This window comes from Bison bison, unplaced genomic scaffold (assembly GCF_000754665.1).
Source record: "Bison bison bison isolate TAMUID 2011002044 unplaced genomic scaffold, Bison_UMD1.0 scf7180017864280, whole genome shotgun sequence".
NCBI classification, from domain to species: Eukaryota; Metazoa; Chordata; class Mammalia; order Artiodactyla; family Bovidae; genus Bison; species Bison bison.
In genome coordinates this window covers 4,834,948-4,862,474 of record NW_011494852.1, presented here as the reverse complement: position 1 = coordinate 4,862,474, position 27,527 = coordinate 4,834,948, and the positions used below count along the sequence as shown (strand labels likewise).

At 39.5% G+C, this 27,527-nt stretch overlaps 2 protein-coding genes across 6 annotated transcripts in view; one reads left to right on the top strand and one right to left on the bottom strand.

Annotated features, from left to right (window-relative positions):
- Window positions 1-21,136, top strand: part of ZNF565 (zinc finger protein 565) — a 26,290-nt gene extending 5,154 nt beyond the window's left edge. The window contains exons 2-7 of one of the 5 annotated variants that reach the window (XM_010849068.1): window positions 3,237-3,328; window positions 3,921-4,011; window positions 8,337-8,410; window positions 12,912-13,038; window positions 13,905-14,000; window positions 19,698-21,124. In XM_010849068.1, coding sequence (XP_010847370.1) covers window positions 8,402-8,410; window positions 12,912-13,038; window positions 13,905-14,000; window positions 19,698-20,950 — 1,485 coding nt within the window. In that variant the 5' untranslated portion in view covers window positions 3,237-3,328; window positions 3,921-4,011; window positions 8,337-8,401 and the 3' untranslated portion in view covers window positions 20,951-21,124. Of the gene's footprint in view, window positions 1-357; window positions 541-3,236; window positions 3,329-3,920; window positions 4,012-8,336; window positions 8,411-12,911; window positions 13,039-13,904; window positions 14,001-19,697 lie in introns of those variants that run through there. The other 4 variants (XM_010849070.1, XM_010849067.1, XM_010849069.1 and 1 more) reach the window with 4 other exon arrangements.
- Window positions 1-27,527, bottom strand: part of ZNF146 (zinc finger protein 146) — a 69,338-nt gene that overhangs the window by 26,117 nt on the left and 15,694 nt on the right. The window contains exon 2 of the mRNA XM_010849063.1: window positions 17,571-17,637. The gene's annotated coding sequence lies outside the window, so the exon portion shown is untranslated. The remainder of the gene's footprint in view (window positions 1-17,570; window positions 17,638-27,527) is intronic.

Sequence of the window (27,527 nt, the reverse complement as noted above, 5' to 3'; positions counted from 1 at the left end):
TTTTTTTGATGCTTTGTCACATGTTTAAGAATTCTTTACACATTAGGAGTATTAGTTCCTCATCTGTGATGTATGGTGCAAATGTTCAATATTTTCTCCCTGTTTGACAACTATCTTTTGACTTTGCTTCCCTGGTGGCTCAGCAGTAAAGAAGCTGTCTGCAATGCAGGAAACCCGGGTTCTGTCCCTGGGTCAGGAAGATCCTCTGGAGAAGGGAATGGCAACCCACTCCAGTATTCTGGCCGGGGAAATCCCATGGACAGAAGAGCCTGGCCAGCTACAGTCCAAGGGGTCGAAGAGTTGGATACTACTGAGTGACTAACACACACTTTTGACTCTGTTTATGTTATTTTTTTTTCCATTGAATGTTTTTAATTTTATATAGTCAAATTACCAGTATTTTCCTTTATTGTTTCTAGATTTTGAAAGCCTTTCTTGATCTCAGAATTAAAGGGGAATTTACATGTGTTATCTTCTAATAATTGTAGGGTTTCATCTTTTACATCAAGCACCCTGATCCATTTGGAGTTTAATCTTGGGGTATGGATTTAATTTTGTATTTTCTAAAGGGCTCTACAGTTTTCCTAGCACCATTTATTAAAAATTTTCTTTGCCCCAGTGATTTGAAATGTGATCTCTATCATATACTAAATGTCCTTATATACTTGGTTCTCTTTATAGGCCTTTGGGTCTCTTCCACTGGTTTTTCTGTTTATGAACTACTGCCACACTTTTTTTAATTAATGAGGCTTTATGGTACATTTTAATACAGGAAAGTACAGCTACTTTCCTGATGTTCATTTTTTTACTGTCAAATTGTTCTGTTTCTCTTTTATACCATCTCTGCAGCAAAGAGTTCTGTTAGCATAGACCTATGTCTCTCTTTTTTTGATAGATCATATGATAATTCTATTTTTATTTATTTTAAATTAACTTTTATTGGAATATAGTTGCTTTACAATGTGTTAGTTGTACAGCAAAATGAATCAGCCATACATACACATATATCCTCTCCCATTTGGACTTTTTTTTTTGTTTTTTCCATTTGGACTTTTTATAATGAATTCCTTTGGGTCAGGCATTAGACATTTATTAAGAATTACAAATATGCAAAATCCTAACCTAGAACACAGGGAGACAAAATACTTTAAAAAAGTGAGTCTCTATTTTTAAATTACAGATAATATAATATGGGAGATAAAACTGGTATACAAATGTCCAAAGCAAAGGATGATAAAGGGCACTAGTTCACTCTGCTATTACGCTGTATGAATTCTTAGGAGGAAGATATTTGTATGACCAGAGAGCAGTCATTGTCATGTCATCACATCTAAGTCAAACTGATCCCATAAGAACTCTGAGGAGGTGAATTGAGTCACCTGTATTTCCTGCAATTTTCATTCTAATTTTCAGAAATCCAAAATATGACAAGAGGAGCAAGGTGCCTCTATAGCTGTTCAGAGAACCCTGAGGCCAATAGGGCAGGTTACAAAAACATCATAAACCCATCTGGCAAGAAGAGCTGAAAGGAAGCATCACTATACACAGGACTTGGCCTCAGTGACTTTTAGGTTCTTTTCCAGCCACATAAATGTAGTTACCAAATCAAGAAGTTTGCAACTATTGGGAACTGACCAAGTAAAAATAACAAAAGCCATTCTGTGAAAGAGAACTGCTTTTGAATATCCTGAGCTATTATTTCATATTCAAAGGAAGATTCTTAGAAAAGTACTTTCTTTTTCATCTGCTACTTGTCGGAGAAGGCGATGGCACCCCACTCCAATACTCAACCATCCCATGGATGGAGAAGCCTGGTAGGCTGTAGTCCATGGGGGCACGAAGAGTCAGACACGACTGAGCAACTTCACTTTCACTTTTCACTTTCATGCATTGGAGAAGGAAATGGCAACCCACTCCAGTGTTCTTGCCTGGAGAATCCCAGGGACGGGGGAGCATAGGTTATATTTAAAAATTAATGCGTGGTTATTGAAAAAATACACTTAAGTAAAACTAAGAAAATTGACAATCACAACCCAGAAACAACCAAAGTAATCTGTAAGGATAAAAATTTCCAGAGGGACTTCTACTGGCTGTCTAGTAGTTAAGATTCCACACTTCTAGTGCCTCCACCGCAAGGGGTGCAGGTTTGATCCCTGGTCAAGGAACTAAGATCCCACATGCCTCACATGGCACAGCCAAAAAGCAAAACACACAAAACTTCCCAGATGTGTTCAGTCTGGTTTTTCTATCTTGTCTACTTTGATATATACGTGTATTTTACAAATGAGACCACATGATGCCCAGTTGTTTTGTAATCTTTTATTTCACTAGCCATATCTTGAATATTTTCTATGTTATGAACTACTTTATTACTACTAAATTTGTGAGTACTCAGCATTACCATTTTATAGAAATCTTTCATTTATTTAATATGCTGTTGTCTGACTCAGAATCTTGACCATTGCCCAGGATTGTACATACCTCTGTGTAGATTTTGGGTTGATTTTAGACTGGAAAAATTTATGTTTATGTCCATAAAGTTCAATACATATAAAAATATGACATACAGGAAAAGTTTCAAGTTACATCAGAAATTCACTTAGTAAAATATCAGTGTCATGTGAGTATTTTGACAAAGGTATAGGTTGGCTTGTCAACAAAAGGAATAACTGGTTGTCAATAGCCATAATAATCAGTGATCAGGAAGTAATGTTTTAAGAAATTTTCATCTTAATACAGTAGTTTCTTATTTATATGTAGGTTTTTTTGTATTTAATTATGTTTAGAAATTATTTGGGGGCTTTGTGTTAAAATGTGGTACATTTTATTTTTCCACATTTTAAATATTGGGAAAGATGCTCCGAGTTGGAGTTTTTACTCAGGATGACTGCTTTTTCAGGAACAGGTCACTGATGTAAGGTGACAACACCTATATAGACGTGCTCATGACCAGCGACGTCTCCCACTACCCCTACCCAGGCGCTGGCGATCCAGTCCAGTATTCTTGCCTGGGAAATCTCACGGATAGAGGAGCCTGGCTGACTAGTGTCTATGGGGTGGCGAGTCACGACTTGGCGACTAAACAACAGCTACAGGGGACTGGAAAATGTCATCTGTGTGCCCAAAAGTGAGAGGAAAACTAGATGCTTGAAAAACTGGATAATGGTGAAACTTTAGTAATTAAATTAGTAAAGTCTACCACACTGGCTAAGACCCATTTCTTTTTCTATGTATAGAAGTTGCTTCTGGATATTAGGTGTGAATTCTTTTTAGAAGAAGGAAGACATCCTGGGCTGAGGAGAGAGACTGACAAAAGGCCTGTGCATAGGTGAGTGAGTGTGTGCGTGTGGGGTCACTTTAGTTGTGTCTGACTCTTTGCAACCCTATGGACTGTAGCCAACCAGGCTCCTCTTTCCATGGGGATTTTTCAGGCAAGAATACTGCCATCGGTTGCCATGTTCTCCACCAGGGGATCTTCCTGACCAGGGATTGAATCCTCCTGCTTATGCCTCCTGCACTGGCAGGCATTTTCTTTACCACTACCACCACCTGGGAAGCCCAGGTGAGTGAGGAGATGCAGGCAACAGGAAGCCTTTTATATGAAAGCTTACGTCCTCTGGGAACCAGGAGCTCTCAGTCAGTCCCTCAGTGGCTCTAGAACTACGTAGATTAAGCTCCTTCAGTACCCAAGTTCCCAAAGGCACTTGACTGTCACTCATATCATAGTTTAGACATACTTTAGGTCTTCTGGATCTCTCTTCCATATCTCTGTCCTTTATCTTCAGAATTCATCTTATCTTCAGGTCTTCTACCTTTTTTATTCCTTCCTTTCACTCTTCCGTAGGCAATCTTATTTAGTATCAGAGCTTTAAATATCAACTGAACATCAGTAACTTCCAGTTTTATATTCCTGCATTTAGACTTTCTCTGAACTCCAAGATCAAACATCTAATGGACATTTGGTATTTCCACTTGGATGTATAATAATCATCTCAAGGATTGACGTAAAAGGTAAAACAGAACCCGTAATTGATCCATCCAAACACGCTTCTGTCATAGTCCATTGTGTTAAAAAATGTCAACTTCATGAGAATTCCTTGGTGGTTCAGTGGTTAAGCCTTGGGCTTTCACTGCTGTGGGCCTGGGTTCAATCCCTGGTTGGAGAACTAAGATTCTCACAAGTCATGTGGTGCAGTCAAAAAAAGGGCAGCTTTATACTTCTAATCGCTCAAGCTAAAAACCTTAGCATCTTCTTGGCCTCTTTTTTTTTTTAATACCTAAAGTCAGCAAATCCCGTCAGCTCTTCCTACAGAGAATATCTAGATTTTGATCAGTTCTCATCACCTCCCCTGCAACCATACCACCCTAACACAAGCCCTTCATCCCTTGCCAGGATTACTGCAGTAACCTTCTCACTGGTCTCCCTGCTTTGGCAATCCCACACACACACACCCCACCCCCCACCCCCATCGTCTTAGTCCATTTTTCCATGAATAATCCCTTTTCAAAAAATATATATATATTTACTTATTTATTTATCTGGCTTCTCTGGGTCTTAGTTGTGGCATGTGGGATACAGTTCCCTAACCAGGAATCAAACCAGGCCTCCTGCATTGGGAGCCTGGAGTCTTGGCCACTGGACCGCCAGGGAAGTCCTGAGTGATCCTTTTAAATGAAAATTAGATCATGTCAATCCTTGGCTTAAAATGTTTCAGTGGCTTCCTGTCTTACTCAAGAATAAAAATCAAAGTTCTTACAATGGCCTATAAACCCCATGTGATCCAACTTCCATCTTCCTCTCTGGCCTTTTTCTCACTCACCCCATTCCAACCACTCTAGTCTCCTTCCTCTTTGTTGGCAGAGAAACCTGCTCTTGTCTTGAGGCCTTTGCATTTGTTTTTCCCTCTGCTAGCACTGCACTTCCCCTAGATATCTGTGTACCACGTGTCATCTTCCCAGTGAAAAGCATCCTCGGGCTGCTCTTCATTCCCCCAGTGCTCCCTGTCTCTCCTTAACTGTTTTATTTCCCTCCACAGAACTTTGACCTCTTTACATATAAACAGGAATATCAACGTCAGTGTTTCAATATTTGTTACTTTTTCCATTAGAACTTGAGATCCGTGGGAGAGGGGCTGGATTTGTTATCTTCCTTACATGTAGAACCATGCCAACTGAGGTAGGAACATAGGAAAGAATTCCTGACTCTTTTTTTCTCTCTCTGCGTGCATATTCAGTCAGATGCCAGAGCCTGTTGATTTTACTTCTCCAACATCTTGAATTCATCCCCTTCCTGTTTCCGCTGTCACTGTCTTGGGTCAGGCCCTTTGTTTGGGAAAGGACAATCACCTTTCAGTTGATCTCCCTGACTCCAGTTTTACTCCTCTCCACAAAAATAATCTGGCCATATTGGCCCTATCTCTTCCTTCTTTAAGTTCTTCAGTGGCCTTCCATTAATTTCTGGTGAAAATCAAACTTTTATATATTTGATCAGTATTCATTGGTCACCTTTATCCTTCAATCACTGTGGCAGGTGCCATTCACAGTGATGATGAGACCTGTCCTCATAGTTAACGTTGTAAGCATTATCTACATGCATTATGTAGTGCATGCATGCTCAGTCACTTTGGTTGTGTCCAGTTCTTCATGACACTATGGACGGTAGCCCACCAGGCTCCTCTGTCCATGGAAGTTCTCCAGGCAAGAATACTGGAGTAGGTTGCCATTTCCTACTCTAGGGGGTCTTCCCTACCCAGGGATTGAATTTACGTCTTTTGCAACTCCTGCATTGTAGGCAGATTCTTGACCGCTGAGCCATCTTCCTCTAGATTCTAGAATTAATTAAATTTAAATCCAGATTAACTAAAATTAAATTAAGAACTCAGTTCCTGGGTCAGACTAGCCACATTGCAAATGCTTAGTTTGCCACATGTGGCTATTGGCTGCGTTATTGACAGAACAAGATGTGTAGATTTCCCCCATCACAAAGGTTCTATAAGACAGCACTGGTCTGAACTCTGCCCCAAACTATACAAGTTATTCCCAGTATTCTCTGCTCTCCAAACACACCATCTACGTTTGGTCCACTGTTTTTGCCACTACTCTTCACTCTGCTCAGAGTGCTCTTCTATCCCCTTCCATGTGTGTGCGCTCAATCAGGACCAGCTCTTCGTCAGTCCATGGACTGGAGCCTGCTGGGCTCCTCTGTCCATGGGATTTCCAGGAAAGACTACTGGAGTGGGTTGCCATTTCCTTCTCCAGAGGATCTTCCCAACCCAGGGAGTGAACCCATGTCTCCTGTTTGGCAGGTGGATTCTTTACTACTGAGCCACCTTCCGTCCTTTTTTTGTCTATTAAATTCTCTGATTTGGGGGCCCCAGATCACATTCTGAAATCTTCTTGACATCACCCCTCAATGATTTAGTCTTCCTTCTGACTCTCCTCACCATAGTAAGCTCCTTGCCTCTCTAATTAGAACCAGCCTCTTTAAAAAAAAAAAAAAAACCCTGAGTTCTGGGACTTCCCTGCAGTTCAGTCATTAAGAATTAGAGCTTCCATCCAACTGCCATATACTCTTTACTGCTGCTGTTTTGCAGAGCACTTAAGAGTTACAAAGTACATATTTGTATAATGCTAGATGAGGTTATAATAATAATTCTTCACATAAGATTATAATTTGTGCTTATGCAATGATGATATCCCCCAATGCTGAGCACATAGTATGTGATCAATAACTATTTGTGAATAAATGAATAATTTTAACTTCAAAGAAAAAGAATCTGAAAGTAAAGATAATTAAAAAAAAGAATCTGAGTTTCCACTGCAGGGGTTGCAGGTTTGATCCTTGGTCAGGAAACTAAGATTCTGCATGCTGCTCAGTGCAGCCAAAAACACAGACAGACCAAAACAACCCCCTCCCTGCATTCTCCTAATTTTGAAGTAGGCTGCTCTCCACCAGCCTCAGCAGCTGCCAGCCACAGAAGGAATCTTATTCTTCAGGAAAGCAGTGGAGAGGGCTTAGGTGGAAAATAAGGATTGCCTGGCCAAAAGGCTTCTAGGAACTGAGTTCTCACTCAGGTCAGTATTCTGGATGTGCCCGTATGCTTGTAAGATGCCTGTATTACTGTGGTTTCCTTGCTCCTATCTGGTTAGTCCAGCTCTGGTTGGAGGCTTTGACAGAGCCCTTCATATGGATGGTGTGGCCCCTTTTTGGACTTGGAAAGAGAACGCAGAGCCAGGGACATACCCAAGAGGTTTTGCCTGTTGAGCCCAGAAAAGCTGGAAGACTTTGTCTAAGGATGTCTTTCTCATAAGGTTTGGCCTGCTCAGGTGTGCTCTGCTCCTAGCCTGTAGGTCCCAGTCTGTAGGCACTGTCCTCACATGAAGGCTGAGTGAGTCTGTTGCAATCTTCCTTGCCTCAGCCACAAAGGAAGGTCTGCTTGGAATGACTGGGAGCTGTCTAGGCCCCATCTGGGGTATAGATTAGCATTAACAATAGGTGATGCTATCCCAGTCTCTGGGACAGAGACTGTCCCAGCCGGAACCCCACCTGCTGAGATGCTTGGATTCTGTGTGAATGATGGAGCACATTCACCTTGATTCCATCTTTCAGTTTCCCTATGGTCTAGGAAAGGGCTGGGTTTTGTTAACTCATTAGTTCTTGGTATTAGTGTTGTGTGGGGAGTCAAGGAGGTGGCAAAAGAAGCCAAGCAGGGACCCCGGAAGTACAGTTGTTTTAAGCTTGTCTGTTTAGGTGGTTTATGGCTAAAAAAAAAAAAAAAAAAACTCAGTTGTGTCCGACTCTTTGAGACCCCATGGACTGTACAGCCCGCCACGCTCCTTTGTCCATGGAATTTTCCAGGCAAGGATACTGGAGTGGGTTGCCATTTCCTTCTCCAGGGAATCTTCCCAACCCAGGGATCAAACTTTGGTCTGCTGCATTGCAGGCAGATGCTTTACTGTCAGAGCTATTGCTGCTGCTGCTAAGTGGCTTCAGTCGTATCCGACTCTGTGCGACCCCATAGACAGCAGCCCACCAGGCTCCCCCGTCCCTGGGATTCTCCAGACAAGAACACTGGAGTGGGTTGCCATTTCCTTCTCCAATGCAGGAAAGTGAAAAGTGAAAGTGAAGTTGCTCAGTCATGTCCGACTCCTAGCGACCCCATGGACTACAGCCCACCAGGCTCTTCCATCCATGGGATTTTCCAGGGAAGAGTACTGGAGTGGGGTGCCATTGCCTTCTCCGGTCAGAGCTACTAGAGAAGCCTAAATAAATGCTGTCTCTAATTAAGCTCAGTTTATGAGATGTGCCCCTTCTCCCCCCTACTCTGTTTTTTCAGGACTTTTCACTTGTTCAACAGAAGAATCTAAAGAAATCCAAGCAGGACAGGTGGTTCTAAAAGCCATGATCCAGGTAAGTGGAAATTTCCTCTATTCTTGAAATAATATCAACATTTGTGTTCCTTATCCTGAAATTTTCCTGTCTTATGTGATATAAAGAATAATAAAATGAATGTCTTGCTTGAGCCCCATTCGATAACCTGCTCTCAGTTCCTCCATTGCAGGGAATGAATGATGATGCCCCCCCGACCCTACTTCTGGTTGCCCTCTCTTCTCCAGCAGTGTTCTTACCAGAGCACCAATGGAGCAGAAGTATATTCTCTTGAGAGAAATACGAGAGCTGCCCTTATCAGAACCGTGGCTAAATAGAGCCAAAAAGAAGATAACCTTGACCTTTTCCACTAACCCAAGTAGTTTCTTTTTTTCTCTTTGATTTTTAAATGTCACCTCCCCCATAAAAATCATAAAACATTTCACACTATCAAAGAATATATACAAAAACCTATCTATAACATGCATGTGATATAAAGAATAATAAAATGAATGTTGGTATATTCATCACTCAGCTTAATGTACCATCTGAGGAACCCCTCCCATATCCCTTCACATATACTGCCTTGCCGGTGTTTTTTTATTTATTTATTTATCTGTGGCTGCGCCAGATCTTCGTTTTTATGTGAGGGCTTTAGTTGCGGCAAGTGGAGCTACTCTGGAGTTGCGCACAGGCTTCTCACTGCGGTGTCTTCTCTTATTGCAAAGCACAGGTTCTAGGGCTCAGGCTTCAGTAGTTGTGGCCCAGGGGCTTAGTTGCCCTGCAGCATGTGGGATCTTCCTGGATCAGGGACTGAACCAGTGTCCCCTGCATTGCGAGGTGGATTCTTAACCACTGGACCACCAGGGAAGGCCTGCCTTGCCAGTGTTAATGACTGTTTAATTTTGTGTTTGTTGGTACTTTAATTCTTATTTTTTTTTACTTTGATTCTTATAATAATTTTGCCATACATGGATTCATGCATGCGTGTGTGCTGAGTCACTTCAGTTGTGTCTGACTCTTTGTGACCCTATGGACTGTAGCCTGCCAGACTTCTCTGTCCATGGTATTCTTCAAGCAAGAGTACCGGAGTGGGTTGCCATGCCCTCCTCCAGCGGATCTTCCCAACTCAGGGGTCAAATCTGCGTCTCTTATGTCTCCTGCATTGGCAGACGGATTCTTTACCACTAGCGCCACCTGGGAAACCCACATGGATGCCTACTAAACAATTTGCTTTTGAGTTTTTACTTTTTACTTTTAGAGTTTGCCATTTTTTAATTTGATGTACACTTATCATACTCTATTTTTTACCAGATTGTTTTACTCAGCACAGTGTATTTTCAAGTCTTTCATGTTAAATTGTGTAGCGCTAGGTCAGCCATTCTTAAAGTGGTCCAGGAAGCCTTTGAGACCCTTTCAGGAGGTCTAGGGGCCAAAATTACTTCAATAATAATACTAACACATTATTTCCTTTTTTCACTCACAACTCTAATGAGTGTACAGTGGAATTTCTCAGAAGCTATATGAAATGTGTCATCCTAACAGACGGGGGAATTCCCTGGTGGCCCAGTGGTTAGGATTCCAGGCTTTCACGACCGTGGCCCAGGTTCAGTCCCTGGGTGGGAAGCTAAGATCCTGCAAGCCATGTGGCGTGGCCAAAAAATAAAATTAAATTAAGTTGACCAACTGGTTGAATACAGAAGGTATGAAAATCTCTTTCATTCAGCCAGTCATTAGAGATTTGCAAAAATATAAAACAGTGCTACTAAATTCTTTTTTATTTTGACGGTTATTTTTCATCAAATGCATTATTTATATTAACATGTAACAGGCTTATTATTAGTTATTTAAATAAATTGATAGTAATTTAAACATTTTCTCTCTTTTAATTTCTAATGTGGTATATTTTAGTAGATTTAACCAGCATTAACAAAAGCCTTCAGTAGCACTAACAGCTTTATTTATTATATATATATATAATTCACATACAGTGAAAGTCATCCATATAAGTGTATTGTTCAGTGGTTTTTAGTATATTTGCAGAGTTGTGCAGCTGTCAGCACAGCCATTTTAGAACATTTATATCACTACCAAAAAATAATAATCCTGTTTGCATTAGCCATCACTCCCAAACTCCCTTCCTTTTCCCCTGACAACCACTAATTTACTTTCTGTCTCTATGAAATTGCCTATTCTGGACTTTTTGTATAAAGGAGTCATCCAATATTTGATCTTTTATGTGTGATTTTTCTTCTCAGTATGTTTTCAAACTTCTATCATATAGCATGTATTTGTACTTTGTTAATTTTTATAGCAAGCAATATTCCATGGATATTGTAGACCACATTTTGTTCATCAACTCATCAGTCTTTGGACATTTGAATTGCTTCTACTTTTTGGCTATCATGAATAATGCTGCTGTAAACATCAGTATATACCAGTGTTTTTAGGTGGATGCTTTTCTCTGTACCTAGGAGTGGAACTTCTGGGTAACTTGATAACTCTCTAACATTTTGAGGAACTGTCACAACTGTTTTCCAAAGTGGCTACCCCATTTTACATTCCTACCAGCAATCTAAGAGGATTCTAGTTTCTCCACATCTTCACTGAAATGTGTTTTTGGAAGTTTTTTTGTTTTGTTTTCTTCTGTTTTTCATAATAGCCATCCTAATGGATGTGAAGTACCATTGTATTGTGGTTCTGATTTGCATTCGCCCAATAATCAGTGATGTTGAGCATCTTTTCATATGCTTATTGGCCATTTGTATATCTTCTTGGGAGAAATCTCTTCAGATTCTTTGGTTAGTTTAAAATTAAGTTGTCTTTTTTATCATTGAGTTGTAAGAGTTCTTTATATATTCTGGATTCAAGTCTCTTATCTGATATACAAATTGCCAGTATTTTCTCTCAGTTTTGTGGGTTGGATTTTCACTTTCTTTATGAAATTATTTGCAGAACAAAAGTTTTTAATTTTGATGAAATTTATTTTATCTTCTTGTTCTTTTGTTCTTTTTGTTTATTTTTGGTGGTTGGTGCCATGCCTAAGAAACCATTGCTCGACCAAGGCTGAGAAGATGTACTCCTATGTTTTCTTCTAAAAGTTTTATGATTTTAGCTTTTACATTTATATCTACAATCTATTTTGAGTTAATTTGCATTTAGATACTCACTTATTCCAGCACTATTTGTTAACAGACTAATCTTTCCCCATTGAATTAACTTAATTGGTTTGTTATGTGGTAGTCCTTAGGGAGCTGGTAGAAGATGCCTTTCTTCAAAGAGGCTTTATACCTAGGAGTGTCTCACCGACTCAGTGGACATGAGTTTGAGCAAACTCCAGGAGATGGTGAAGGACAGGGAAGCCTGGTGTGCTGCAGTCCATGGGGTCACAAAGAGTCAGACACGACTGAGAGACTGAACAACAAGAAGATGCCTTTCTTCAGAAAGGCTTTGTACCTAGGAGTGTCTCACATTGGAAAGGCTTTAATTTTTCTATTTCTCGCAACTGCATGAATTTTAACCTCATTAAAAATGAGACAACCAGTCATTATGTGTCTCCTAATGAGACGCTACAAGAAGAACACAGTACAACCTCTAACATATTTATGACCCTTTAAAAAATATGGAAGTAGAGCAGCGTATTAAACACTACCATGAAGATGTGATGAGCTAAATGCAGAATCTGGGAAATGCTACTGATTCAAATGTTTGTTTAATGAATAAATAGCAATAAAACTTTTTAAAGGGGCTGTTAGAGACTTGAGAGATACAGGAAGTCTATAAACTAGTTTCAAGGGGTGGATTTTGTTTGAATCCTGATTTCAACAAACCAACTGTCAAAAATCATTTCTGGAAAAAAAATATATCTTCTGAGAAAATTAAGGCAATTTGAAACTTGACTTGATCTAGTTATTAGGAAACTGTTGTTAATTTTATTCCATGTGATAGTGATATTCTGGTTATTCCCTGGTGGGCCAGTGGTTAAGACTCTGCCTTGCAATGTGAGGGACACCAGTTCAATCCCTGGTCTGGGACGATCCCATATGCCATGAAGCGACTAAGCCCGTGTGCCACAATTACTAAACCAGTGCTCTAGAGCCTGCGTGCTGCAACCACTGAAGCCCGCATGCCCTAGAGCCCATGCTCTGTTACAAGAGAAGCCACCACAATGAGAAGCCCAAGCACCACGACGAAGAGTATCCCCCACCCACCGTAACTAGAGAAAGCCCATGCTCAGCAACGAAGACCCAGCACAGCCAAAATATATATAAATAAATCTTAAAAAAATTTTTTAAGTCTAATCTGTTAGATACTAAAGTATTTGTGAGTGAAATACTATAATTTTGTATGTGGGATTCACCTCAGAAAACACCAAGGGTAAAAAATGGAAATGTGTAAAGCCTCTTAAATGACTGAAGCAGAGTAATGGATGCATGGGGACCATTATACTATACTCTATACTTCTGTGGATTTTGAAAAATTTTGTAATTTAAAATATAAAAGTCATTTCATTTATTGGTAGTGCCTGGGTTTATTGTTTCAGGGATTGGTGACATTTAGGGATGTGGCTATAGAGTTCTCTCAGGAAGAATGGAAGTACCTGGAACCTGCCCAGAGGGACCTGTACAGGGAGGTGACTTTGGAAAACTTTGGCAACTTGGTCTCACTAGGTAAGGACATTGTATAATACAGGAGCAGCCAGGAAAGATGGCTGCCAGGGACTACAGCAGTGGGAGGCTGTTATCCACTCTGGCTGGAGGGGGTCAAGGGAGGAAAGACTGCCACTGGAAAATGGTGAGAGCACAAGCCGTGGAGAAGGGCTGGCTAGCAGCAGGTGTAGCTGTATCCAGAACTCCTGGGTCAAAGGAGGAGGGGAGAGGAAAAATAAATATCCTGGACTGTCTCTTCCTGCCCACTGATGCTTTCCACCCACCAAACCCAGTGAGAAATAATAAGATCAGGGTAACACAGTCCTTACGTCCCAGGTGGATCAGTGGTAAAGAATGCAGGAGACATGGGTTTGATCCCTGGGTTGGGAACATCCCCTGGAGGAAGAAATGGCAACAACCCACTCCAGTATTCTTTCATGGAAAAGTCCATGGACACAGAGGGGCCTGAAGGGCCACAGTCCATGCGACTGCAAAGAGTCAGACATGACTGAGCGACTGAGCACTCACACAAGCACACACATGCAATACAGGTAAACTAGGGCACAGCTGGGCATAGAGTAGGGCCAGGAAGAGTGAGGATTGGGGAGAAGGAGAAAGCAAATGGAGAATGCAGTTTCTGGTTTCTTCATGGTGAATTTCTAGGAAGACTGACAAGTGGCTGGCTAAGTTCCTGCTCTGTCTCCAAGAGAATTGTTTACTGCTTCATTGCAGTGCAAATGGATAGTGCCTTGGTACTTCCACCTTCCTAACCTGCGGACAGCCTTCACACCTCCCTTTGTGTAACGGCCTCTCTTCCTCAGCGACCGGGGACTGGGTTGGAGTTTGGGAACAGCATGATCATGCCCCATTTCTTTTCCTATAAACAGGACTTTCCATTTCTAAGCCCGATGTTGTCTCCTTACTGGAGCAAGGGAAGGAACCCTGGATGGTTGTGAATGATATGACAGGACCATGGTGCCCAGGTGAGTGAGAGCTGATCCAGTGGTGGGAAGTCACTGGCAATGACAGCCCTGCAGGAGTGTTAACTCATCACAGTAACTTGAGTTATTGTTAGGAAACTCCCTCAAAACCCTGCTAAGGAAGAAAAGCCTGAGACATGAGGCCATAAAGAACAGAGCATCCACTTCCAAGGGAACCTCACCCTTATCCCCATTAACTCCTTCTTGTTCTTTCTTCTCTCATGTTTCATCTCATTTCAAAAAGGAATGTGCCCCTTTCTTTCTTTTCACCTGTTCTTAGCATCATTTTTTCTGCAAATGTCTTCATTCCTTAAAAAATACTTATTTTCTTAAAGCAGCTTCTTGCTTTACCTAATTTAGCAATCCATTTATTCTCTTACCTTTTGAGAGGTTAGGATGTAGAATGACTGAGGGAATACTCTAGAATCAGATTTTGTGAGTTCACATCCTGGCTCAGTCACTTACTAGATCTATGAGTTTAGGTCAGTTACTTCAATTCTCTGTGCCTCAGTTTTCTCCTCTGCAAATATGATTAAAAATAGTGCCTTCCTCATGTAGTTATTGTGGCTTCTTTGTGAGTTAGTATGTGAAAATGCCCAGAACAATGCCAGGCCATAACAATAACTAAATAAATGTTAGCAAGTATTTGTAACTGGCACTTGCTCGATAGAGTTGGAGCCTTTGAATACTTGGTTATCAGTTACAACCTCCTGACTTCTTTGTATTGTTGTCATTTATTTCCCTCTGGGAGCATTTTTTCCTCTATCTGAAGAACACCCTTAAGATTTCCTTTTGTGTAGGTCTGCTGTTGACAAATTCTCTCAGTTTCTGACCACGTGAAAATGTCTTTATTCTACCTTCTTTCTTGTAGGATATTTTCACTGAGTATGGAAATCTGTGTTGGCAAGAGTTTTTTCTCAGCCCAAAGAACTCATTCCACTGCCTTTTTTCTTCCAGTGTTGTCAATAAGTTAAGTTGTTCCAGTTTGGGGAAATATTCCATGTGTATTTAAAACTAGTGTTCTTTGGATGGTACATTCACCTCTTTAAGCCTTTTTATTATATGGTTTAGAGTCTGGATGTCCTTTTAACGTTCTCTGTACTTGTACTGTCAAATTCGGAGAGCTGTTAATTGTATTATATATTTTGCTACTACATACAACATTTTTATTAATATAAAGGTGAAATATAGATCCTTGTTGCAAATTGTATTTGCAGTACAGTCCATCCTTCATTTTGCCACTTAATGCTTTTATTCTTGAATTCTAGTTTTTCTGATATTAATATAAAGTGCCCTGTTTTTGTTAGTTTAAAAAATTATGGTGTATCTTTGCTTATCCTTTTTAAAAATTGCCATTTTAAGTGTGTCCCTATAATCAGAATTAGTTTGCTTTTTTAATCAATTTTAATAGAATTTAATCCATTCTCATTTGTGATCATTCATATGTCTATTCTTATTCCTGCTGTCTTATTTTATATTTTCTGTTCCTCATTCTTTTTATTTGTTTCCTTCACATTTTATTGCCTTTCAAGCAATTTAGAGGTACAATAATCTTTAACTTGACTTTCAAGAAATGTGCTTAAACCTGCATTTCTCTTCCCACCTAAAGACTGAAATAGGATTTTTTTCCATTTAGTAAAAATTTTGTTTTTAAATATTTGTTTACTTAATTATTTGGCTGCACAGGATCTTTAACTGGCAGTACAGGAGCTCTTAACTGCAGCATGTGAGAGCTAACCCAGGGACTGAACCAGGCCCCCTGCACTGGGAGCTCAGAGTCCTAGCCACTGGACCATCAGGGAAGTCCTTCTTTCTGGTAAAGTTTTTTTCCGAAATATTTTGAAATCATTTTAGTTTAGACTTGTAGAAAATTTGCAAAATTATTACAAGGAATTCCCAAATACCCTCCACTCAGCTTCCCAGGGTTAAAATTTTATATAATCATAGTATAGTTATCAAAGCCAGGAAATTAACATCGGTATAGTACTATTAACTGATCTACAGATCTTATTAGAATTTCATCAGTTTTTCCCCTGATGTCCTTCTTCTACACCAGGATCCAGTCTGGGATCCCACATTGCATTTAACTGTTGTGTCTCCTTAGCATCCTCCACTCTGTGACAATTCCTGTCTTTCATGAGCTTGATCCTTTTGATGAGTTCTCTTTTGGAGAATGTCTCTCACTTGCGTTTCTCTGGTATTTTCTACAATTAGACTGAAGTTATGCGTCTTTGGCAGGAATACCACAGAAGTGATATTGTGTCCTTCTCTGTGCATCATATCAGGGATTGCAACCCCCAATATGATGTTAATATCACTGGTAGTGTTAACTTGATCAACTTGGTTAAGGTTTCTTCCATATTTCTTTCCTGTAAGGTTACTACTTTTCCAACTGTAATTGGTAATTATCTTGGAGGGAGATACTTCGCAGCTACAGAGATATGCTATTTCTCCTCACTTTGCCCACTATAATTTTAGTGTCCATCTTATCTATAACATTTAATACAGTAGTGTTGCTGTGTGTTGATTTTGGGTCCCTTATTTCCCCTGCATTTATTAATTGGAATTCTGTGTGAAAGGGCTTTCCCTACCCCCTTTCTCATTCACCTGATTATTCAGAGATTTACTTCTATCAGTATAGGCTATTTATTTATTTATGTATCCTATGAGTTGTAGTTCAGAAATACCATTGTTTATTTTGTTGTTCAAATTGCTCATTGGGAAAGCTTTGGCCATTTGGGAACATCTTCAGGTTGACTCCTATGTTCTTTTGGCATTCCCTCTTCCTGTTTTTGACTACTTCCTTATTTTCTGGTGCTTACAACATACTCTGGGTTTATCCTGTGTCTTTCTTGCCTCACTCCTGAAATCAGCCACTCCTCAAAGGAGACCTGGTTTCTTTGATTGGATGGTATGAAATAGTATCTTTGAAATTCTTTTTCTGAGCAAAGTAAGACCTTAAGACCTTTACCATCTTTTACTCTACTATGACCTAGACCAGGGGTTGGCATACTACAATCTATGGGTCATGTCCAGCTTGTGGCCAGTTTTTTGTACCATCCACAAGCTAACAATGGCTTATATATTTCATAAGAGTTTAAAATTATATATATGTGACATACACTTTACGTAGTCCATAAAACCTAAAAAAAATTTACTATGTAGGCCTTTACAGAAAAAGTTTGCCACCTCTGCTTGGATTCACCCCACTCTAATCTTGTTTTAGTGATCTGAAATTCTTGCTTCATACTGTCATTTTTATAATTTATAAATGTATAGTTTGCATTATTCTTAACAGTAATGATATAAATCAGTCATCTGCACACTATGAACTATGGGCCAAATCTGTCCTGCTACCTGTCTTTATATAGCCTATAAGCCTGTTGAATCCTGTAAATGCCTTGTAAGAGAGGCATATACATAATTAAAATCATATGCTTATGGATTTATATCAGTATTTGGCAGAACTATCTATACGAAACATTTTCGAAAGTGAAATACATAAAATCTGATTACAGATCAGCACTAACAGATAAATATTTACCATCAATTCTGATGCTGGAGAACACTAACCTTGAATTCCAGTTAAGTGAAATGTTACCTTCTGCGGAAAAGAATTCTATGCTTCTCATTCTTTGACCTGTATTACAAAAAAAAAAAATTATTATGCTTTGAATTTCATCAATAAAAAATGTGTAGCAATTTGTTTTCTCTTTTATTATGTAAGTGCCTACATAACATCCTCATTTTTGTCTCTTGAACCACAAAGCCTAAAATAATTATCATCTGGCCTTATAAAGAAAATCCAACCCCTGATTCAGAGATGCAGTTGAAAGTCCATGTTTGAGGACAAAAGTATATATAATCAAAACTATATTTGCCATGCACTTAAATTAGCCTTAAATTAGCAAGACATCTGTACTTCAAAGCCCAGAAACCAAGAACCAGATTTCTGGTTCTCTTTGTACTTGGCTCTATCTTACATTTCCCTGGAAGACTGGACTCCAGAGTTAAGACTGAATAGTCATGATACATTGAGTTACTCAGTGTTTTCTTTCTGTGTGTATTAGGTTCCTACCCTTGTATAACACATTACCACAAACTTGGTGGTTTAAAACAACACATGTATTTTCTCACAGTCCTAGAGATTAGAAATCCAAAATATATCTCACTGGGGTAAATTCAGGGTGTCCAAAGGGCTTATTCCTTTGTGTAGGCTGTAGGTAAAGATCGGTTTTCTTGCCCTTTTCCAGCTTGTAGAGGCCACCTGCATTTCTTGGATCATAGTCCCCTTCCATCTTCTTCTTCTTCTTTTTTTTTTTTAATGGCTACACCACACAGCTTGCAGGATTGACCAGGGAAACCCATACCCTGGGCAGTGAAAGTGCTGAGAGCTTTTGAAAGTGTGTTTTAATCTGAGACCTGAAGAGAAAATCAGCCATGTAAAGGGTCCAGGACAGGATTCCTGATAGAGATCTAAGATGGAAAAGACCTAGATTTATTCTAGGTGCTCAAAGGAGGGCTGTGGTTTGTTACTTAGGGAGGAAAGGGGAGAGTACTCAATTTGAAGATGCATTGTCTTTGGTGGAGATAGAGCAACAGAATGACTACAAGGACAAGCAGGGACCTGCTTTGCCAAAAACCTGTGAACCATGGCATTGAATTTGAAATTTATTCTAAGTGCAGTGGGGAGGCTATGAAAAAGTTTAAGCAGAGATTTTCATTTGATTGGCACTAGCATCACATGGTAGAAAGTGTTAAAAATATAGATGCCTTATTTGTATGAAATGCCCTGAAAGGCAAATCCATAGAGAGAGAATTAGTGTTGCTCTGCCATTAGTGATTGCCAGGGGCTGGAGGGACTGGAGAATGGGGAGTGGCTGCTTAATGGGCACAGGGTTTCTTTCTTTTTATTGAAATACAGTTGATTTACATGTTTTGTTAGTTTCTGCTGTACAATAAAGTGATTGTTATATATATATCTGTGTGTATGTATATGTATATTCTTTTCATATTCTTTTCCATTATGATTTATTACAGGAAATTGAATATAGTGCTATACAGTAGGACCTTGTTCTTTATCCATTTTATATATAATAGTTTGCATCTGTTTGTCCCAAACTCCCATCCCAGCCCTCCCCCGCGCCCCCTTCCACAAGTCTCTTCTCTGTGTCTGTGAGTCTGTGGCACAGTGTTTTTATTTGGAGTGATGAGAACGTTCTGGAGCTAGGTAGTGACAGTGATTGCATGACACTGGAAATGTACTCTAAACCACTGAATTGTACACTTTAAAATGATTAAATGAGAAATTTCACGTTATGTGAATCTTAACTTTGTATTTCGAGAAGTATGTACACACACGTCTTGTGCCTACACCTGAAGATTTTGGTTCAGTGTGGGGTGGTTCTTGAAGAACATTTCTTTTGTTACAAGGCTTTCTGGACGATTCTGTCCTCTGGCAGAACTAAGAACCACCGGTTTAACTTGTTTTCTTATTCCTTTCTGGCACCATGTGAGGTCTCATCATATCTGTGCCTTCATGTGCTTTTTAGACATTGCACAGCAATATTTGAGGCTTACACAAGCAGTTCACCAATTATGGTGATTATTTTCATTCTTGTCTCTCTAATCTACTGGAGAATTTTTAAATTTCTCTTAGAGGGAAAGAACAAGTTGTATTTACTTTTTTTCATTTTGCAGACCTGGAGTCAAGATGTAAGACATTTCTGCAGAAAGATACCTTTGAAGTCATGTCATTCAATTGGGAGCTAATGGAAAGCCTTCAGTGCTATGGTGAAGACTGGGCATACAAAGGCCAGTTTGAAAAACAACAAGTAAATCATGAGTGCTGTTTTAAGCAAGTGAAGATCACCTATGGAAACATGCCCACTTTTGAGTGTGGGCATACATCACTCACCCTACATCCCAGCAGTGAGACTGGTGAGAAATCGATTGAATGTAATGAATGTGGGAAAGCATTCAGCCGTGGCTCACACCTTATTCAACATCAGAAAACTCACACTGGTGAAAAGCCCTTTGAATGTAAGGAATGTGGGAAGGCCTTCAGTCGTACCTCACACCTTGTTCAACATCAGAGAATTCATACAGGTGAGAAACCTTATGACTGCAAGGAGTGTGGGAAGGCCTTTGGTCGAACTTCAGAACTCATTCTCCATCAGAGACTTCATACAGGTGTCAAACCTTACGAATGTAAAGAATGTGGAAAGACCTTTCGACAGCATTCACAACTTATTCTGCATCATAGGACTCATACAGGTGAGAAACCCTACGTCTGTAAAGACTGTGGCAAGGCTTTTATTCGTGGCTCACAACTTACTGTTCATCGGCGAATTCATACAGGTGCTAGACCCTATCAGTGTAAAGAATGTGGGAAGGCCTTTAGACAGCATTCACAACTTACTGTACATCAGAGAATTCATACCGGGGAGAAACCCTATGAATGTAAGGAATGTGGCAAGGGCTTTATTCATAGCTCAGAAGTTACTCGACATCAAAGAATTCATTCTGGGGAGAAACCCTATGAATGTAAAGAATGTGGGAAGGCCTTTAGACAGCATGCACAGCTTACACGACATCAGAGAGTTCATACAGGTGACAGACCCTATGAGTGTAAGGACTGTGGAAAGGCCTTCAGTCGTAGTTCATACCTTATTCAACATCAAAGAATTCATACAGGTGACAAGCCCTATGAATGCAAGGAATGTGGGAAAGCCTTTATTCGTGTTTCACAACTGACTCATCACCAGCGAATTCATACTTGTGAGAAACCCTATCAATGTAGGGAATGTGGAATGGCCTTCATTCGTAGTTCACAACTTACTGAACATCAGAGAATTCATCCTGGTATCAAACCTTATGAATGTAGAGAATGTGGGCAGGCCTTTATTCTTGGCTCACAGCTCATCGAACACTACAGAATTCACACTGGCTAGAAAGCCTTGGTGTTAGGGACGTAGGGAAGCCTTTATGTGGAATTCATGCCTCGCTCAGTAGTAAATAATGCATAATGTAATGTAATTATTGTCAGAGAACCTTCATTTGTCACTTCTATTGTGGAACATCAGGTAACTCATACCACAAGAAAATTCAATAAATGTGGGAATTCTTTTTGCCTCATACTCACTGTTTACTAAGGGAATCAGGGAGCTTATACTGAAAAAATTTAATATGAATATAGAAAAGCCTCATATTACCACTCAAAATATATTAAACTATGAGAATTCCTAATAGAAAATGACCCTATTACAGTATTTATGGCTGTGCCTTTTGCCATTTACCTTATTTAATTAACATTATCTCACTTCCACCAATTACTGACTATACAACATTGCACAAATTATGCAGTGTCTGAGTTCCTCAGTTTATTTATTTTTAAGCAGTGATAATTATGTGTATCTAAATAGAGTTTTTGTGAGGACTGTCAGAAATTTTACATAAGCCCATGCTCAATAAGTATTGTCATTAATTAATAACAGTATTACTGTTAAGGACATAAGTCCTAGGGTGGCTCAGATGGTAAAGAATCTGTCTGCAATGCCAGAGACCCAGGTTCAATCTCTGGATCAGGAAGATCCCCTGGAGAAGGGAATGGCAACCCACTCCAGTATTCTTTCCTGGAGAACCCCATGGACAGAGGAGCCTGGTGGGCTACAGTCCATGGGGTCTCAAAGAGTCGGAAACGACTGAGCGACTAAGCATACATACATATTACTATTAAGGTGTTAGGAGTTCATGTAAGAGGTGGGCCTTATGAATATATCAAATGTGAAAAAACAGGAGTTCATGTAAGAGGTGGGCCTTATGAATATATCAAATGTGAAAAAACCTTCAAAACCACCTCTTCTGAAAAACAGTAGCAAAGTAATTATCATAAGATGTTCATTTAAAGGGTTGTAAAATTTGAAGATTAGAAATGTAACAGAAGAGTAGTCAAAGAAATTTGCCCAACTAAGGAATCTAAAACCACCTCCAAGTGTAACTTCAAGAAAATCAAAACTAAAACTACAAACTAGAAGTGAATGACAGTTAATTCTGCATATCAAAACCAGTTCATGGGACTTCCTTGGTGATCCAGTGGTTAAGAACCTGTACTTGCACTGCAGGAGGCACGGGATTGATCCTGCATGACGCCTGATATGGTCAATAAATAAATAAACAGTTTGGTGTAACCAAAGCTGTACTCCTATCAGAACCCAAGGTATAAAGGTAGATTAAAGAATTCAAGTAAATCTCCAGCATCTACTCCTTGCCAATCACACTAAACACATTAAGTGAGTGGTCAACTAAAAGGGGGAATTATCACATCAACCCAAGTTAACAGTAAGAATGATTATTAAAAGAAAAAGCCAATAAAATCAGAAACAATAGTAGACCTAAACTGAAAGTTAACAATAGACCTTCCCTGGCGATCCAGTGGTAAAGAATCCAGCTTTCGGTGTAGGGAACATGGGTTTGATCCCTGATCCAGGAAGATTCTACATACCCCAAGGCAACGAAGCCAGTGTGCCACAACTACTGAGCAGCCCATGCACCGCAACTAGAGAAAGCCCATGTGCAACAATGAAGACCCAGCACAGCCAAAAATAAAAAAATACATTAAATTGTTTAAAAACAAATTTAATAGACAATTGAGAATGCTGATGTAGGAAAAAAGACATTTAGCAGTATGAATGAGGAGGGGGTATTTTTAAAAAATAGCTACTATCCATGACTATTTAGAAATCTAGAAAGAATGGATTTTTGTAAAAATATCAAAATTGATTTAAGAAAATATGGGATTTCTGAACAATCAGTGATTGTGAAAGAACATAAAAAGTCATCCAAGCTCTGTCTCTTTAGAGAAAACAGTTTAACCTACAAAACCTTAAAGAACAAATAATCCCTGAGAGAAGCTTACCAATTCATCATCAAGGCTAAATAAAATTATGATTAAAGAAACTCAACAAGGATAGCTCCTGAAGAACAAACTGTAGATAATTATCATTTGTGAAGATAAATAGAATTCCAGTTAATTTAATCCAGTTTATCAGATTTCCAGTTAATCTAATCCAGTTTATCAGAATTAATTTTAGATGGAATGTCTGGAATTGTACCCATCTCTGGATTAAATATTCAGTTCAGTTCAGTTCAGTTGCTCAGTCGTGTCCAACTCTTTGCGACCCCATGAATCACAGCACGCCAGGCCTCCCTGTCCATCACCAACTCCCAGAGTCCACCCAAACCCATGTCCATTGAGGTGGTGATACCATCCAACCATCTCATCCTCTGTCGTCCCCTTCTCCTGCCCTCAATCTTTCCCAGCATCAGGGTCTTTTCAAATGAGTCAGCTCTTTGCATCAAGTGGCCAAAGTATTGGAGTTTCAGCTTCAACATCAATCCTTCCAGTGAACACCCAGGACTGATCTCCTTTAGGATGGGCTGGTTGGATCTCCTTGCAATCCAAGGGACTCTTAAGAGTCTTCTCCAACACCACAATTCAAAAGCATCAATTCTTTGGCATTCAGCTTTCTTTAAATAGAATTTTGATACTGTAACTGCAGGATATGATGGTAATGAGGGAAAAGGCCTTGATCCAACTCCAGGGATTCCAGGTCAGGGCCTGTGAATGAATCTGAGAATCTTAGAAAACACATCCCCTCAGCCCTCGTGGTGGCCTGGGGCAGAATACACATTGCACCCAGTGTCTGGGGCAGAATACCCATTGCACCCTGATGCCGTCCATCTGCTCAGTCATCCTGAGTGTTCATTCAAAATACCTGCATTTTCTGCATATACCACTGCCTACAAAGGGTTTAGAAAGCAGTGTGCTGCATGTCATTTTTCTTTAAGTGGCTTAATGATTAGGATGTACAGTTGGAAGGGCTCAAAGCTATGACATTAAAAATTATCTCTCATGGGACTTCCCTGGTGGGATGGGGCTTCCCTCATAGCCCAGTTGGTAAAGAATCCGCCTGCAATGCAGGAAACCCCAGTTCGATTCCTGGGTCAGGATGATCCGCTGGAGAAGGGATAGGCTGCCTACTCCAGTATTCTTGGGCTTCCCTTATGGCTCAGCTGGTAAAGAATCTGCCTGCAGTGAGGGAGACCTGGGTTCGATGGTTGGGAAGACCCCCTGGAGAAGGGAAAGGCTACCCAGTCCAGTATTCTGGCGTAGAGAATTCCATGGACTATACAGTCCATGGCGTCACAAAGAGTCGGACATGACTGAGTGACTTTCAGTGGATAAGACTGTGCTTCCACTGCAGGGGGCACAGGTACCATCCTTGGTCAAGGAACTAAGACCCTGCTTGCCAAGCGACACAGCCACAAAAAAGAAAAATAACTGAATAGTTTAAACGCAGGCACAGGATAAAAATTTTCAAGTTAAATTTTGTATTCACATAAGTGAATCTTCACACATTCTTCTCACCCTGTCGCCCTTCATGTAGCAATCACTGCTACCAAGTTCATGTATATACTTCCTGATTTCTCTGTTTGCTTAAGTGTAAACATACACATAACACTCTTTATAAAAATGTTTTATATAAGTGGTAGCAAATTTCTGTACATTTCTATGAATAGTTTTGCTTAGCCATATACCTTAAAGATTGGACCACATCGATACATAGTGGCCTTATTCTTTTATAACAGCTGCATAGTATTCCATACGTGTTTCATACTTCTTTAACTTCATCAATTAAGTTTTTACTAATTTTTGCTCTTCCCAACAATCCAATAATATCCTTGCACATACATTATTTTATATATGTGTAATAGATCCTGAAGATGAATTTCTAAAAGTGGAAATGTTAGATCAAAATGTATATACTTTTTTAAAGTTTTCTATCCTCACAGACTCTTACAATGTACCCAGTGCTCCCATGACCAACTTCAATAATTACCGTTTTATGGCCAGGCTTGTTTTATCTGTATTTCCACCAACTCCTCCAACTCCATGTTGTTTTTGAAATAAAACCCAGATATATCATTTCAACTATTAAAAATTTTAATATGTATCTCTAAAATATATCACAATTTTACAAAAGATTTTCACACCTTAAAAAAATTGAGAGTACTGCCTTAATACTATTGCATATCTGATAGGCAGTGTTCCTTTCTGATTGTCTCATGAATGTCAATTTTTAAAAAGTTAATCAGGATCTAAATAATGTCCAAAAATTGCAGTTGATATGTTTTTTAAGCCTCAGTCTATGTATTCTCCTTTATCCTTGTTTTTGCCTCCAGCAATTTAATTTTTGAAAAAACTATTTTGTTTGCCTTACAGTTTTTTAAACCTCGGTTTTTGCTGGCAGATCCCAGTGGTCAGTTTAACCTGCTCCTCTATCCTTGGTTATTTCCTATGAGTTGGTACTTGATATCAAGGATACATTGAGGTTCAATTTTTGTTGTTAAGATTTCTTATAAGTGGTTAATATTGAGAAGCATAATAGATGTCTTTCTATGATGTAGCAGCCATTGATGTTCAATTGGTAAATCTGTTAATAGGGACTACAAAATGATATATTATTTCTTTTTCCTTTTTTAGCTAGAATACTTTGATAAAGAAAAACATCCCCTAAACTGCTGTTTGGTTACCCATGTAAAGAAAGGCAAGGTTCCAAAATAATGAGCTGGTTCTCTAGCCTACTGCCATGGTAACCAGTGAGTTTAGGGTGGTATGTATGTGAAACATACTCAGTACATTTAAATCTATGTAAGCTGTACTCTCATTGATGCTCAGATTGTTCCCTGTGTGGTTTGACACAGGAGTGTCAAAAGGACACTTGTCTTTGATCACTGGCCTGGTGTCGGCCACAGTAGGCTGTCCCGAGCTCGTCTTGTTCATTTCCCTAGTTCCCACCTTGATGTAGCCATTTTCTAAGGAGTCCTTTTTCTTTCTGCTATTTTGGTACTGTCCAAAATGGTATTTAGAAACCACAGTCACTAGTTGTACGTCATTCTGCTGTTTGGACATTTTTAATATAAATACACATTTTAGGCCATTTTGTACAAATCACTCAAGTGCCTTCAGGAAGATTATGCATCTATGCATCTGCCCGCTTTACAAGAGATCCCAAAGCACCGCATGAATTCCTCTAACATTTATTGAATGTTCACCATTGGCTGGGTGAAAATGGAAAAGTCACTTTTGTTTTCTCTTTCATTCCTTTGATTATGATGAATAGAGATGACCATTGTTCACGTATTTGTTGACCACTGGTTTTGCTTTCAGCATGGTGCCTAATATATAGTAGGTGCTCAATAAATATTCATTAATTGAATAAATTAATTGCATGTTCATATGCTTTATTCACTTAATATTGAGGTAGTCATATTTTTCTTACTTAAAAGAACTATTTTTGAGAGGAATACATGTGTGCAAAATCTCTAGTACACTGCCTGAAATTCACCAAGTGTTAGTTCCCTGCCTTGGGGTTTGTGTCCGTTGTCATCTGTGCCTCTGATTTGGCTTATTTTTCTACTTTAAGATAAAGAAATTGAGGGCCTTCCCTGGTGGTCCAGTGGCTAAGACTCCACACTTCCAGTGCACAGGGCCGGTTCAATCCCTGATCAGGGAACTAGATCCCACATGCTGCAACTAAGAGCTCACATGCTGCAACTTAGGCCCAGTGCAGCCAAATAAGTAAATAAAAATTTTATTAAAAGAAAGATGAGAGTCAAAGAGACAAAGTAGTTTGCCCAAGGCCTCTGAAGTGGAAGATTCTAATTTCAAGGACAAGGGCAAGACAGGGTAGAGTTTCATGTGTACAGATTTGAGGGTATGACTGAAAAGGAAAAAGATAAGTGTTTTTTCAGATAATCTATAAATTTCAGTCTGAAAAAACACTGGTGGCTCAGACGGTAAAGAATCCACCTGCAATGCAGGAGATCTGGGTTTGATCCCTGGGTTGGGAAGATCCCTTGGAGAAGGGAACAGCTACCCACCCCAATATTATGGCCTGGAGAATTCCATGGACTGTATAGTCCATGGGGTTGCAAAGAGTCAGACACGACTGAGTGACCTTCACTTATAAATTGTGGTCAGTTCATGGCCCTAACACAGAAAGTGGAAATGCTAGGAACAAAAGGATGAAAGAACTTAATAAAATTTTTGTTTGTTTTATCCTTATAAAAGAGTAAAAATGCCCAAATAGAATACAGAGAATATAGGAAAATGGGAGGGAAAAACATTTACCTTAAACATAAATGTTACCATTTTGGCATACTTCCTTCTAGCTTCTAAGTTTTTAAAAATTCAAACTTTGTCTTTACTATGGAACACTTCAAACATATGCAGAAGTAGAAAGTATAGTAGAACGAGCCCTCATATTCTTATTACCCTCCTATATAAACCATCAGCCCAAGGACTTCCCTGGTAGCCCAGTGTTAAGATTTTGCCTTCCAATGCAGGGGGTACGGATTTGATCCCTGGTTGGAGAGCTGAGATCCCACATACCTTATGGCCAAACAGAAGCAATACAGTAACAAATTCAATAACTTTTAAAAATAGTCCATATCAAAAAAAATCTT